Source organism: Hippoglossus stenolepis, chromosome 14, assembly GCF_022539355.2.
Source record: "Hippoglossus stenolepis isolate QCI-W04-F060 chromosome 14, HSTE1.2, whole genome shotgun sequence".
Classification (NCBI taxonomy): Eukaryota; Metazoa; Chordata; class Actinopteri; order Pleuronectiformes; family Pleuronectidae; genus Hippoglossus; species Hippoglossus stenolepis.
This window is the reverse complement of record NC_061496.1, coordinates 5,913,568-5,929,028: the sequence shown is the minus strand read 5'-3', so window position 1 is coordinate 5,929,028 and position 15,461 is coordinate 5,913,568. Positions and strand designations below refer to the sequence as shown.

General features: G+C 42.9%; 1 protein-coding gene across 1 annotated transcript in view; it reads right to left on the bottom strand.

Annotated features, from left to right (window-relative positions):
• Positions 1 to 434: 434 nt before the first annotated feature.
• LOC118120799 (collagen alpha-1(XXIV) chain) overlaps positions 435 to 15,461 on the bottom strand; it is an 80,362-nt gene continuing 65,335 nt past the window's right edge. Inside the window, exons 43-60 of the mRNA XM_035176104.2 lie at positions 15,153 to 15,206; positions 13,939 to 13,992; positions 13,446 to 13,499; positions 11,640 to 11,693; positions 11,039 to 11,146; positions 8,638 to 8,745; positions 8,446 to 8,553; positions 7,085 to 7,138; positions 6,908 to 6,970; positions 6,731 to 6,784; positions 6,380 to 6,415; positions 5,582 to 5,617; positions 5,131 to 5,157; positions 4,031 to 4,096; positions 3,551 to 3,719; positions 3,327 to 3,436; positions 2,739 to 2,975; positions 435 to 1,909 (exon numbers count right to left, since the gene is read on the bottom strand). Of these exons, the coding sequence (XP_035031995.2) occupies positions 1,760 to 1,909; positions 2,739 to 2,975; positions 3,327 to 3,436; positions 3,551 to 3,719; positions 4,031 to 4,096; positions 5,131 to 5,157; positions 5,582 to 5,617; positions 6,380 to 6,415; positions 6,731 to 6,784; positions 6,908 to 6,970; positions 7,085 to 7,138; positions 8,446 to 8,553; positions 8,638 to 8,745; positions 11,039 to 11,146; positions 11,640 to 11,693; positions 13,446 to 13,499; positions 13,939 to 13,992; positions 15,153 to 15,206 (1,542 nt within the window). The 3' untranslated portion in view covers positions 435 to 1,759. The remainder of the gene's footprint in view (positions 1,910 to 2,738; positions 2,976 to 3,326; positions 3,437 to 3,550; positions 3,720 to 4,030; positions 4,097 to 5,130; positions 5,158 to 5,581; positions 5,618 to 6,379; positions 6,416 to 6,730; positions 6,785 to 6,907; positions 6,971 to 7,084; positions 7,139 to 8,445; positions 8,554 to 8,637; positions 8,746 to 11,038; positions 11,147 to 11,639; positions 11,694 to 13,445; positions 13,500 to 13,938; positions 13,993 to 15,152; positions 15,207 to 15,461) is intronic.

Genomic DNA, 15,461 nt, shown 5'->3' with positions numbered 1-15,461 from the left:
CAATGAGAGTGATAATTATGGATTATGGATCATTGTTAATGGTAGCAGCAACAATTCTTATAATAATAATAATAGTTGTTGTTGTTTATCTTTATATTCATCATAATTTATGTAATACAGATATATTTTCGTTGTCATATTCCCTTTGTTGTGATGCCTGATTCTATTATTGCCCGTGTTTTTGTATTTGAATGGATAAGATGTCTGTCTGAAAAGTAAAAGCAATTGTCGCACATGGAACCTGCTTCAATCTACCACATCCTTGGTTAAAGGTCTCACTCAATGTTTCCTCAATGATGGCAATGAAGAAGCGACTCAATAAACCGTATATACACATATAGATATGTATATGTGTATTGGTATATGTCACAAATTCTATTAAAGTTTACATTCAAGTGTTATCTCTTTTCAATTCAACTACACAGACCCACTTGTGGATAAAATGTTTCATTTAATTGTTTGACAACTTGTTTATTATTTACACATCAGCATCCGACTGAATCCGCCACAGACTTTATATAATTACACTTTGTTCAAGGTAATATAAGTTAAGGATATGAAATGACTGAGTTGTGTGTGTGTGTGTGTGTTTTTGTGTGTGTGTATTCTGACTCTGGCTTATTGTAGCTGCCAGTCCACTGAGCCAACTGTAAATAACAGGATGAAAAACATAAAGTCACAGGTGCCAACACACAAACACACCTTAAGAACATAAATACTTCTTCAGACTGAGTTGTGGTTGACCAAGTATTTCTCTGAGTATAATTTACTGTGATACAGTGATGTGAGCAAAAAAAAAAGGATATAAATAAACATACAGTATGCTGTCAATATATACACAGGAAATGCAAAGACTCGCTGATGACTAATTGTGTGTTGCAGCACCAATGGCAGGTTTCCCCTGAACAACCTGCCACATAGAAGGAAAAGCTACAAAAATATGTGGTGTATCAAAAAACAAAACAAAAAAAAACTGGTTCATAAATTAGAAATGACCAAATCAACATAGGTACTTGTACAATTTAACACATCTTGATGTAACCGGTACATACAACACAAAAAGGCAAAACGGACTAACTCGACATTAGCGACTATTCTAGGAAAGCAAATGAGCAGGTAGAGGTAGAGCGCCATCCGTCAAGATGAGCAGGTCCGACTGAGCGGGACTGAAAAACATGTCATGAATAAACAATGTAAAATAAGGCCTTTGATTGGAAAAATGAACTATTCAAAAGTCACACGTTATCATCCACATGCTATTGCACTCATATAAACCTTTAGTTAGACAGTGCTCCTATGTCGCGGCCTGGCACGCTCCTTCGGGTTCGGCCCCTGCGTAGGATGGTGTGTGTGTGTGAGTTTTGGGGTTCGGACCGGCGGCGGCTTAGTGAGGCCCGGCCCTGTGATCAGGGACTAACGTGGGTCCATGTAAAGCCAACCTAAGCACCATTTGACTGCAAATTAAAACAAACAAAAAAACGTATGTTACACATGTATTTGATAAATATTGTTATACACGGTTCTCCTCTTGGATTCTTGGCCTGGATGTTCCACAGAGATCGAGTTCCTGCACTTCTGCCCTCAGCTGGACACAGAGCGTTTTGTTACTCTCACAAAGTCCCATCAACACGCCCAGAGGACGATGACCGACTCCCGTGGACGCCCTCGCTCAGGCTTGGTCTTCAAGCTTCAGCCATTTTGAAACCGCCTTGTATTGACGTAGTTTGATGTGATGGGTTGGAGGAGGGTGATGCTGGTGTCAGAGGAAGCAGACTGGACCGATTTCTAGATGCTGCTGGCTGTCGGGCGTTGATGTGGGTGTGAGTTCCTGCACGTCTACGATCGGGAGCTGACGACTGTCCTGAGTGTGGAAGAGAAAACGCGACTGGTGCCAGCTCCCGTCCTGGATCTGAAAGAGAAAAGAATGAAAAGCTGAGTCACGTGTTTTTAATATTCCAATTTTAAAACGATGCAACTGTTTGGAAACAACTTTTATTTAGAAATCTTTATTAACTCAAGGGACAAAAGTGTTAATGTTGTTTTAAATTGCCATCAGGACACCGGGGCCTGCTTCTGTACAAGCTCTGTACCTGCAGCCAATACCAACCCAGCTCGGCTTCTTTACTGTCCGTCAAATTGTCCTGTGTTGTTATTTTATTGTCTCTGTTGTCTGTTTCATGGGACGTGGTTTGTGGAGATATAAATGTGCAGTGAAACTGAGTCTATAAGTTTATTGTTCCCTTTCATGACAATTAACGAACAAACAACGGAAATATTGAAACTAGAGTAGGAGCGATACTGGGTTTTTTGGGCCCATATATTGGCTGATAGTCTTTAGATTTATGTGTTAGAGTTGTTTTGAAAAGAGAAAAACATGAGGTCAATCGCACCAGGAGAGACAGTTTATAAATTGCCCTCAAGCTACTTTTTCTGAATTATGTTCTGTAAAAACATTATTGAACATACTTGTCGGTATCACTTTATCTTTGATAGATCAACGCAGCTTACGATGACATCTTGTATCAATCAGGTTTCTAAATAAATGAAGTTTTACTTCCCTCAACATAACAACAGCGGTACAGTGGAACCACCTCAGTCCAAATCTCCTTACAGCCTGATTTCCATAAACATAATCAAAGCAAGGGGACATTCCAGGATTTGAGAGCACACACTTGAATCCCTGTTGGCCGAAAGAGAAAGAGAAATCAAAGGAGCCACTTCTTTGTCCTTCCTGTTACCTTGCACTCGTCTTGTAGCACATGTGGTTCGAGTAGCGTGTCTTTCTCGAACGCCTGTTTGTCCCAGCCACGGAACAGCAGTGTGGTGTTTTCTTTGTGTTCGGGGCCGGTGGAGGTGAAGCCGTCGGCGGGGCCGTTGGGTGGATCGTTCAGGCAGTGGAGCGTGATGCTGTGTCGGGCCTCAGTGCTTAACAGGTGAAGGAATTTCATTTGGACTTTGCCTACACCGAACGCCATCTGTGGATGTAAGAGCATTAGTGTGATCAATCTGTAATTAAAGTTGTCTAATGTTAAAGACTTGGAAAAATTACACAACATAGAGAACACAATACAGAGGAATTTCTGATTTAAAACCTCTGGGATGCATTCAACTGAGGGAAAAGCTCTAAGAATCAGACATGGGAGAAATATATATTTTCCTGTCCCCATGATTAAAAAATATGTATTTAAGCTTCACGAGAGTCAGAGTTCAAACATCTTTCATTCCTTTGTCCAGCACCTTGAAGGTTAGAAGTTTTGTTTTACTTTTTACACTAAGTTTTTTTTTGTTTGGCCTTGGTGGACGTCCGAGCTCAGTGCAGCTGTTACCTTATTCGGGGCCAGTGGATGTAAACAGGTCTGTCCTCCTGCGGTGAAGTTACAGAAGACCCTGAAGGCATCAGAAGTGCAGCCCAGATTGGGATCAGCCCAGAACCAACCTGCGAGTCCCCATTCAGGCAGAAGGAAAAGAACAAGGAGAACAAGGTGAGTGTTCTATTAAAAGGTTTTTTATTAAAAAAAAGTGCACGGAACCAGTTAGTCGAGTCTCTCACCATCTTGGACTTTGTGTTGACAGTCCAGCAGATCCTTGCAGACGCGAGCCGGGTTCTCCCTCGTGCCCAGAGGCTTTTTGATGCTCTCGATCACACTGCTCAGGTAGTGAAGGGTCTTCAGGATCTCCGTGTTCTGGTCGGGCGGGCTCACGTCTGTGTTCTGGAAACTCTGGTAAAACACGGTGAAATGATAAATGCTCTGTTTTCTAGTCCTGATGACCCATTCACACACACACACATTCATACAGTGCATCTATGTGCAGCACTTTCTCTATGAGAAGGGGCAATTTGGGGTCAGGGTCTTGCCCAAGGACACTTCAGGGAAGACTGGGATGGAACTGCCGACCTTCTGGTTAGAGGAGTGTAAAATTGAATTGGAGGGAGACCCAACCATCAATCTGCCAACTTGTTTACCATCCATCCAACAATCTGACCAAGCAGCTGACACAGTTCAGTGCTGACAGAGAATCCGTGTCTCACCTCTGTCCTGAGGTCAGCATGAGAGTCGGATCGACCGTAGAACACCGAGTCATCGTATATCCGCCTCTGTGGAGTGAAAATCATGGTTATCAACACAACACGCTCAGTATCCTGTTCATTATTAAACTGAGAGATTTTAATCCACGGGGCTTGTTGATAGTTTACAGAAATCCCGGGCAGTTTCAGTTTCTGAATCCACTTTTAATAACAAGAGGAAAACAGTAAAATAAGTCTTCCGTCAATAAACTGTCACATTCCTGACTCCGGCGGGGGGGAATAAGACATTCCACTCAACATAAACAGTGAAGTTATCACATAATGTGTGTAAACAAGACAAGGAGTCCAATACACAGAGGAGTCCATAAGTCTGAGACCGCTGTCCCCTCTCGGACTCCTGGAGCCCTTCATGGCTTTTCCCTCTGGGTTCTTGGAATTGTTTGAACAGGAAAACGTCATTCAGACAGAAAAAAAAAAACCCACACTTTATCCAGAAGTTATGACGGATTAGAGATGTGAGGATGATGACTGGATGATTTGTTGGCTCATGCGTAGTTTAACAAATAAGCAGCAAAGGATTCTCGCACTGGCTCTCGCACATGATCCTGGCTTTGCTCTGCGGTCGGAGGAACGGATCTTGACAGGGGAAGATCTTGGGTTACAGGACGAGGATGGAACAGAAACTCCACAGGAAAACAGTCTCCTCTTCCGTGAGTTATGGTGTTAAACAATCACCGGTAAGATATTATGTCATCGTGAAGTTGACCTTTGACCGTCTGGGTACAAAATATCACTCATTTCATTAAAAATCTATTGTAATTGGCATTTTAACTCTGACTTTGACCTTTGGCCGTCAGCCATTAGTGGATGCTTGTGGCAGATATAACAAAATTCCCTCCAGATGTTCCTGAGATATTCATGAGAATGGGACGGACAAATGATGGACGGACAAACGTACAATCCCCCAAAAACCATAACACCTCCAGCCTCAGCTGTCATTGGGCCATTCTCTTATATTTCTGTCTTTTACATCAGTCTCAAAACAACAGTCCTGCTTCTTCTCCTGAGTCATCCTGACTCTGTCTGTGTCGTGAAGCACTTACTGTTGGACCGGGAGCTCCAGGGGGTCCCTGAGGTGGGGAAGAAGAAAAAGACCCAGTGAAAAATGATCCCATTGTGGTTGAGTTCAGTTCACGTTCTGGTGTATGGAGTCTGTGTCTCTGTGAAGCTACAGTACTGGGAGATGTATGAGGGCCCAAGTGAAGTTAGACAGAAAGAAAGTAGTGTTTTGTTTCAGATATGTGCATTTCTATCTAGTTAAAATTAATTGAAATAATTTGAAATCTGAGATTATTCATATGCAACGCTTCCAGTAATCCAAAATGGTCCCTGAGTTTTTTATGCACAGGCAAATATCTGTCTGGATTGATCTTAAGTAAAATCAAGCTCATCCATGAACCTTCACAAATAGAAACGTCACAGAACTTTATCATTATAGTTTATGGAGTATGTAAGTATATCAAACTGAAATGTGATGATGGGGTTAACACTTACTCTGGGTCCTGGATTTCCTTGTGGTCCCTGAGGCCCCTGGAAGTGTGAGGCAGAAAGAAATCAATTCATTAAAATGGCTAAAAATATGTAGAAACTGAATTCTCTGTGAGTAAGTGAATACTCGTTTGCAATTTGTGTGGACATTGCGTTAACTTTCTCTGTTCGTGTGGGACATGAGTGGGACTGTGTGTCGTACTGTCTGTGGTCGTCTGCTGCCCCCTCTGGCTGACCGAGGATCTGACACAGTTCTGTAGAAGCTACTTGTACGAGGGGCAGCTGGACTTTATTAAGTCTGTTTGTGGGGTTTCAGGTAGCTCATGTCAACACACACATATTTGACATCGGTGTCTGAGGAAAAGGCTCGAAGAAAGGCTCATTGTGTGTTTGTGGTTGTGTAAATTACAGAGGGATTCAGAGCTGAGCCGGGAATCACTCTCCTGTTTATATTACAGACTGGATATAGACGTGAATATGCGGATTTCACAACATTTCGACAAGGCATTTCCTTTACAGTGTTTACATAAGTGGGTCCGCAGCGAAGTGTGGGAGACGGCGAGAAACAACCACGACTCAGCGATCGGCCGCCACCTCAGGATGCAGTCATACAAAACTACCACTGTACCTAAAGTACAAGCGTCTCTAAACACAGACATTTACACTGAGCGGGTAACGTAATGAACCAGTGCTTTGACAGTGAGGACGTATTGTCACCATGATACGATCACACATCAGCAAATTATCAGCATGTATTCATATGTTCTGTAAATCATTATCATATCAGTTTGAATCAGACTTTACCATTTCACCGTAGATTCCTTTCGGACCCCGTGGCCCCTGTGGAAAAGACAAATGACAGCATGAAGTAATATAAAGTATATCATCACACTGGTGAGAACTTATCTTGTGAAAACACACACACACACACACACACACACACACACACACACACACACACACACACACACACACACACACACACACACACACACACACACACACACACACACACACACACACACACACACACACACACACACACACACACACACACACACACACACACACACACACACACACACACACACACACACACACACACACACACACACACACACACACACACACACACACACACACACAGAAACGTACAGGTTTCCCCATCGGGCCGATCATTCCTTCAGGGCCAACAGGTCCAGAGAATCCCTGAAAGAAACAGTACGATTGAGGCCGAATACTCAAGTTTGTCATATTTATTTTTTGTAATGCGATATATTTGTATTACCAGCAGTACTGTGATGTACTGGTTCTGCCTTTCATTTAACTTACCAGAGTTCCCATCGGGCCTTTAGGGCCAGGGAATCCTCGAAATCCAAAATCACCATTCGGCCCCTGTTTGAATTAAGATATGTTATTAAAGAAGACAACACACTCTCATCTTCTATTATCGTTCTGCTCATTGTTCCTGAGGATGTTTAGCTGCTGGTTCGCTCCTCAGTGCCTCACCTTCGGCCCTGGAAACCCCTTTAAACCGACCATCCCCAGATCTCCAGATTCTCCCTGCAAGCAGAGGAGAAAACATCACGTCACAGCAACAGAGGAGCATCATCTCCTTTTTGTACAGCAACACTCGGACATTATGCATTTGACCAACACCATAAAGAACATACAAGTGTTTTCATGTGTGATTTTCCCATCATATCTTGATGATCTACACACACAGAAGAGAGGCTGGGAGTCGATCTTTAGAAATGTCCATGTCTATTTCAAAAGAACTGGGACACACACACACACACACACACACACACACACACACACACACACACACACACACACACACACACACACACACACACACACACACACACACACACACACACACACACACACACACACACACACACACACACACACACACACACACACACACACACACACACACACACACACACACACACTGTGGGGTTGGGTGTCTGCGCCCTGCTCCAGGGTGGCAGACACTGTGTTTGTACAGCCAGTCAATCACATCCTCCAGACAGCTCCGCTTTCAGCCCCGCGACTTTGGCCGAGAAACTCTATTCAGCGAACAGCGTAAGAGGATCTGACCAGAGGGCCTGAGTGCGCTCTCTGTTCCCTGAGCATCAATGGAGATAGCTGGGGGGGACTGACTGTTCTCATAAAAGGAGTTACATAAGTGAAGTGGAGCACCTCTGTCTCAGGTCTCTGGAGTGCGAGGACCTTATATAACTTACCAGGCGCAATGTTTCCATTCCTGGTCTCGCCCACATAATTTGTTACTGCACTCAGGGTGGAAAAGTGTCAGACACACACATTTTCAACCCGAACCACAGATTGGCCACCAAATCCCATGAAGCTATATTTAGAGCAACAAGGATACATTCATAACCCCCGTGATAAGAATTTTCTAGGGGTTGGTGTCGATTTAAAGCCACATTATGCAACAATTTCACCTTGAAATATGAATATTTTTAAGGATACACTGACTTAACAGAGAGAACGGAGCTCGTTGTTTCTCAGTCTATGAAAGAAACGCACGTTCCTGCGTTACGCAACTTTGTGATGGTCAGCAATTTTTAAATAAACATTAAAATAATGAAGGTCAAACATTACTGAGTATTAATAATAACAATTTGAGTAGTTTTCGTCGTGCATATTTAACTTTTTTCAAAACGTATTAATATCTAATGTTGTAGAACAATTTCAAGTAGATAAGAACGTATGTGTCAATATCCCTATATTTATTAATAATAATAATCCTGCCACAATGTCCACAAGACTGAATCTTATTTTAAGGTATTTTATTTGATGGAGTTTGCTTTAAATCACAAATGTCCTTATACACTTACTAGTTGTCCTTTGGGTCCCGGGTCACCTGTCCTGCCCTGGTCCCCAGAAGCCCCCTCTATGCCTTTGATTCCTGACGCCCCCCTGTCCCCCGGCAGACCAGACTCCCCCTGAAACGACAAAGGGTCATTCAAGGTCATTCAAAATGGTGGCAGGACATATATTTTTTAAAATTACATTAGATCAATATTTACCTTGTGACCAGTTGGTCCTCTTTCTCCAGGAAGTCCAGGAAGTCCAACATCTCCCCTGAGACCTGGACGTCCAGCAGGTCCCTCGAGTCCCAGCAATCCTCTCTGACCCTGCATGTAAACCAGAGTGTGTCAGTGTCACATGAAAACGTCCAATCCAGTGTGTGGCTGCATTTAAATATCAAGGGCAAACCAAGGGCGGACATTTAAAGAAAGAGTCTTCATGTATCTAGAGCCAATTTCAGTTGCACTAGATTGAACTTTTCTTTGGATATCCGTGACCTGGATGACAGAAACTCTTCACAGACATATAGCATTTAAATATACTATAGAATGAAAAGTATGAAAACCCTGTGTTGTTTACAGCTGGTTAATTTTTACATCTTTTGGAAATTTATTGACACCAACTTTTAAGCTTCCTTTTCTGCACCAATAAGAAACATTCAGTCCAAGTGCCAAACGGACTGTGTGTAGTTAATATGGTAAAACATCCTAAATCAGTGGTTATGTCCTTTAATGTAAGAAAAACAAAACATTGATCTTAATGTCTTTTTGTAAAGCTGGAATTTTATTAGAAAACTAAACTGCTTGATGATGAATTCCTTTATGTACATTATGTGCAGGCTCTCGCGATGTAAAATTTCCTTAAATCCCCAACACGTTTGTAAATTTGCTGTAGAGTCATGTCTGCAAACCACAGTGTTCACATCTGCCGGCCTCTGCCTGTAATAACAGTTCTTGACAGCATGCCCCTGAAGTGTGCCCATAAAACTGACTGCCTGTCACCGAGCGGCTCTCGCACGCCGCAGACCACAGCGGTTTCCTGCTCCATCAGCGGTGTGGTGAGGCGGAGGCGAGCGGCTGATATTAGAATAACAGATCGAGCGGGTCGCCGCCTCGCGTACGGGCTTCTGTTCCTCCATCGCCACGAGGAGAGCGGATAAGTCGGGGGGATTATACCGCTGGAGGTTTACTGGGGTGATGCCCCCGAACCGGCAGGTGCTGAGAAGCTCTTGCCTAAGAAAACGCCACTGTCACTTTAATAAGGTTTCTCAGAGACTTGATATTGATCCGTCAAAACGTTCACATGCACAGAGAGCAGGACAGAAGCAAGAGTATAGATATTCATTGTTTCAGATTGTTTCCCGTGTTTTGTGGCTTTGTGCATAAAATTATAAAAAGGTAGATGAGTCTTCTTGAAAATGACTACTGCCTCCAACAATTCCTCTTCTGCATTCCCTCCCCGTTATTTAAAATTTTTACAAACAAGTTCCCTTTCACTGTGCGAATGCATCCAACTGGCAATGTGAGCAGACAATGAGGAGAACTATAAATAAAAGAATACCGGACAGTTATGGGAATAGTGACTAACAAGTGCAACGAGCAGTTTGATGGGAACTGGTTAGCAGGAAGCCATATTCCAGTATCTTTGCCACAGTGGAAGTACGTTGCTGTTGTGTGAGACTGATAATGGAATTTCCGACTGAACTCAACAGCTCAGACAGGCTTATTAAAATATCACAAAAAACAATCGAGGCAGACTGTTGGCTCAAGACAACATTTCACAAATAATATGGATAAAAGGAAGAATAATTTTTTGAATTTACTGTCTGTGTATTTTTCAAATGATTTTGTGTGATTTAAGAGCCTGCGGAGTTCTGCTTGAAAGAAACTCTCCCACTTCAGGCCAAGTGAAAAACATCACAGGCCAAAATTAGACTCACTTGACCTTTACACAGTCATATTGTGTAAATGAAAGCCAGACAGAAGGGACTTGGCCTTCGTGCATGAAATCTCAATCCGCTCTGGCTGCACATTTATTTGAATAAACCGAGTGTGTCACAAGCAGAGGAAGCCAATCAAACCAAACAAGACATCTAATGATTAGTCTATCTCCGCCACATGTCTCTGTCTTCTTTTAAAGATATGTTCTGGTATTTATCTTTTGTCCAGAGAGGGAGAGCGAGAAGATGACGTGTTACAGCCTCAGCCAGATTCAAAAATGAAGTCTTTATATACTACTGATCGTCTTCAGCTGATAATGCTGAACTCACTCCATCAATACACTTGCTGTAAATGATCAAGTAGGCACCACAGTTATTCATTGTAGAATGTATCTAGTCCGTCCATCAGAGCACTGCTGTGTCCGGAAATTATATATTTGAGAAAGAATCTGTGAACTCAAGGTCGTCACAAGGTTACGATGAGGATGTATCACTGACCACAGGTCTCTGATCGAGGTTCAATCCCGGAACAAAGCAAATGTCGTCTAAAAAGTTCAGTTATAAAAGCAAATCTTCTGACTATGACCTACATTTATGGTGCTAGGGACTTGAGACGTAGCATAAAACTCCCAATATCCTCAGATATGAATTTCTGTCTATGTGGTTATGTTGTCCGTTACCTGGCGTCCTTTTATTCCTGGTAGTCCTGGCAAACCGCTCATTCCTGAGGGACCGTCGAGCCCTGGGTATCCGATCATTCCCACGAGTCCAGGTGAACCACTAGGCCCCTGGAAAAGGACAATGCCACTCACAGTCAGTGTCAGGCTGAGGGACGTTTACAGATGAAGAGCAAACAACTGTTCTCACTAGATATAAACACCCCATGATCAACACATGACATTTCTTGTCTAAATAAATGAATGCGTTCCTGATCAACTAAACCAAAAATATATATATTTTCCAGGATCTTTTGCTTTTGTCAGCATCCACTTACAGATTTTGCAAGTGTGCAAGCACTAAAATGTTTGTAACTTTAAGGAAAGTCAGTTCAGAACAAATTCAAGTACCTAGACACCAACTAAACAGTAAGATGTGGCTGATGTCGGGCTTATTCTGATACCTGTTACATCAACAATCCAATTTAGCCGATTAACGGTCTGATGGTTTGCGTGAGGGTTTCCTGGGATGGAGCCAAATTCAGGGCCTGAGTTATTGTTCTAAGTGCGGTGCCCTGCTGATGTTTCTCTTTGAGCGTTGAGCGTTAGACGATGTGATACTCACTTCAATCCCAGGAGCTCCGGTCAGGCCTCGTGCTCCTTTTTTCCCCGCTGAGCCCTGGATAAACACGAAGCATGAAGAGTAAAACATACGCAAACACACAAGGTTACATATCTCAGTCGGCCCTCGAGGAGCAGAGACGTTAAAGCCCTCGTTACATACGAGCCTGAAGAAGTTTTTTTTATACTTTCTACAGTCCAGACACTCGAGAAAATATACACAGGTTAAAGTGAAGTATGTGGTATAACACTAACATTGGGTTTTTAATAATAGTATATGCCACCTCATGAGATTCCCAAAATACATTGATAACTCAGTTTATGCTTTGAATCCCCGATACAATAAGTTGCGTCTCCAGTTCTGCAGATATCCTTCATGGAGTCCTTCACTGGAGCCGTTAGTTTGAAACAGGACGAGTGAAGATCCATACGTTTCCAGTGTTTCTTGGCAGACTGTTGAGTTACTGATATTTCTCCACTGCTCGGTCTATATGTTGCATGTGAAGGTTTTTGCTCAGGCCAGGATGAATAAATTAACAGAAATACTCCCATAGCGTCAGAAACCCTTCTATAGCGTTCTGGTTATATAATCACACTTGCATATACAAGCTGTTTCACATGTGGAAGAAAGTCCGTGGGTATCTGGAAACCTGCGAACATTTAAAAGGAAAGAAAGCTACGTGCAACTTGATGAAGGAGGCTCAGCGTTGTTTCACGGGGGAAATGGAAGTTATGCAATCAGACGGCCTCCGACGAGGCTGAGGACTCAAAACAACACGACTGCTATGAAAGCAAAAGCTGTCAGTTCGGGAAAAAGTTTGTTTTGCCCGAAAGACGTCTGCTTTGATGCCAGCAGCTAAAAAATTGTCAGGATCCAAGCCATAAAAGAACAAAAGCAAAGACTCTTTAATAAACATCAATGGGAAAATGGATAAACGTAGACGAGTGGAATCGTGGCCACGAAGGCATCAAAACACGTATTTCTGCAGTTGCTTTCTAAACTTCATGCTATTTCCTTCACAGCCTGTTTCTCTCTTAGGAGGTTTTTCTAATTTCTCTTCATCGTTAAGATGAGTTTTAAAACAAAGCTTCTTATGAGAGCTCCTGGAAACGGTGAAAACTTTGAGGAAAAGGAAAAGTCTTTGAAGAGGCTGAAGAGTTTAAGCAGAAAAGAACGTTTCTTAAGTTAGAAGACTAACAGCAGTGAAGAATAAGTATATAATAAGAAGAAATACATTCTTATTTGTGAGCTGTAATCTCCCCTCTCATTTTCGGGCTCAAACACATGTGTTCCACACCGATGCAGCACAACCGGACTATTCTCCCACGCTTGCCTCTTGGCTTGTGCTGTAACCCTGGAATTGAATTTTCTTCTTAAAACGTTTTTTTTACGCTTGTCAACTTTTTAGAATTGATGGTAAACACTGACGGCTGCGGGACCGGCTGGGTTCTCTGGTTCTTTAACTTGCTCCCAGTTACGGTTTTCTTATTCACTGGTTCATGGCAGATTCACAGGCTAAAAGTTTCTGTCCCTTCCTCGCTCTGAGAAGTTTTGTAAAATCCCTCCTTATCCAGGACTTCCAGCTAAGAATATGCTTATGACATTTAACAGAAGGATTTATCTTTATCCACAGTGTCAGAGCTCAATTTATAAGTAAAATCCTTAATTGGAACAAAAAGAGCAGCCTGGTGGTGGAGATGGTTTATATCTGCAGCGAGGACACAAAGTTTCTTCTACTCAGCACATGAGTGACAGGATTTACCCTTTACCCTCTAATTTGCCCCGTTAAGGTGATTTTCAGGGACTTACCTCAGGTCCTATCTCTCCCTTTGGACCCAGTTCTCCAGGAACGCCTGGTGATCCCTTAAAGCAAGAAGAGAAAATACAAACACACACACACAGTCACAAACAACACAATAACACCAAGGTGCTACCTGGATACACACTCTGTTAGCAGGATGTGCTCTGGAGATATTGTCATTTGAATTATTACGTTTTCAGATAAAACAACATGAATGTAACTGGGGATGGATGGAAGTTAACCTTCTTCTTAAAGCTTTGTGATGTAAATGACTATTTTCTCTATTCTTGTGCTAAAATATATTTACATATTTTGCCTCGCTACTGTTCAGGACCCAGAACATGACCCAGTTTTGCCTTTTCAACCATTTTGAATCTTTTTAAATCAATATTTATAGCACAAAACTACTGGTACAGTGGTATGACAGTAAAGTACTTCACAGCTGATGCTACTTTGTACTGTAGCGACTGTACTACAGACAACACATATTCTCTGGCTTACCGGTGGGCCTGGTGGTCCAACCGCCCCACGAGATCCAAACGTACCAGTATGGCCCTGGAACATAATTTTAATATATAATCAGGGCTCGACATCATATTTGCAAGATAAAAAAAGATGTGTGCTGATTTAAAATGTATTCAGGAGCACACGGTGCCAATAACACATATTGTGAAATTCAGCAGCAACAAAAAAGTTTATCAATATTTTCCCAACGTTGTCAAAAATCCCTTGATATCAAGTGAACCTCTGGCCGAACCTGAAGCGAGCCAGACGATGCTCTTACACAATCCGCTGGACCCGTCCCATCCTGTGTCTGAATGGACGGATCTGACAGTTTTGGAACGACTTCATATAACGGAGGTGTTCATACCCGTCAATCATTTCAGTGGAAATCAGCGAACGAGACGGTGAAACATTATTTGGCTTCAGCAGCAGGCGACCGAGGTCAGACTCTGAGATTGGACGGATACGCAGGTTCACTCTGCTCCAATGACAATAACCATTAGCTAATCAATGGAGAAAAACCCCTCAGCTGCAGCTTCTCATTTTATCCTGTTGTTGTAATAACAAACGTTGCCGGTGGTTCTTCACATCAGCCGTCGCGGATTAAACTTAGCCGCTGTCAGTTTGTGTGTCTGTGCACGAAGCTGTCAGCGCACGTCAGAGATAGTTTATGGGAGAAGAACCACCGCTCTGTAAATCCACTGTTAACCACGAGTGAAGTGCTTCCTCAGGCCCACAAAAATCCAACAGAGTGAGACATCTTTGTCACTGTCGGCGGTGACATCTCCGGTGTAATATTATTTATGTTATTTTAAGGTTTCAGATAGGACTCAGTATCAGCAGCTACAATCTATTAAAGTACTCCGAATATAATCAGTACACAACTAATAAACAGTTAGAAATTGTGTGTGTGTGTGTGTGTGTGTGTGTGTGTGTGTGTGTGTGTGTGTCTGTGTGTGACTGTGTGTGTGTGTGAGTGATTTAAAGACTCCTGTGCCCGTCAGGCATGAAGTGACAAAACCAGCAGATTTCAGCAGCCTCATTCTGGGAATGTTTCTACTCCTCTCCACCATGTGTGGTCCGTCCTTATCGGAACAGAGACGTGTTTCCGTCGAGCACCAGAAGAGTGCGAACAACAATCAAACAGACAAGCGCCCTGAGTCGTGACTGCGTGGTGTGTTCGTGGTGTTGATCGAATGGCTTTTGTCTACCTGATACCCTTCATCGCCGGGCTCTCCGCGCTCTCCTCGTTCTCCTGGGGGCCCCTGTGTAGACACAAATGCACACATATGAACGCACTCACTGTAAGCGCATGCCGTAATGTACACCCACAGAGCCTGGATTGAGCCTGGGCAGCTACTTAGGAGTTAAGAGCCACGTCTCGGGCGAACACACACGAAACGTATAGACGTGACCTACGAGTCGGGATCTTTCCTGGGATGAAGTGAAAAGGCGTAATTTCACCTTGAACTTTACTTTTCAGCCGATCGTGGTCAGCAGCTGCGGCGAGAACAGTGGCG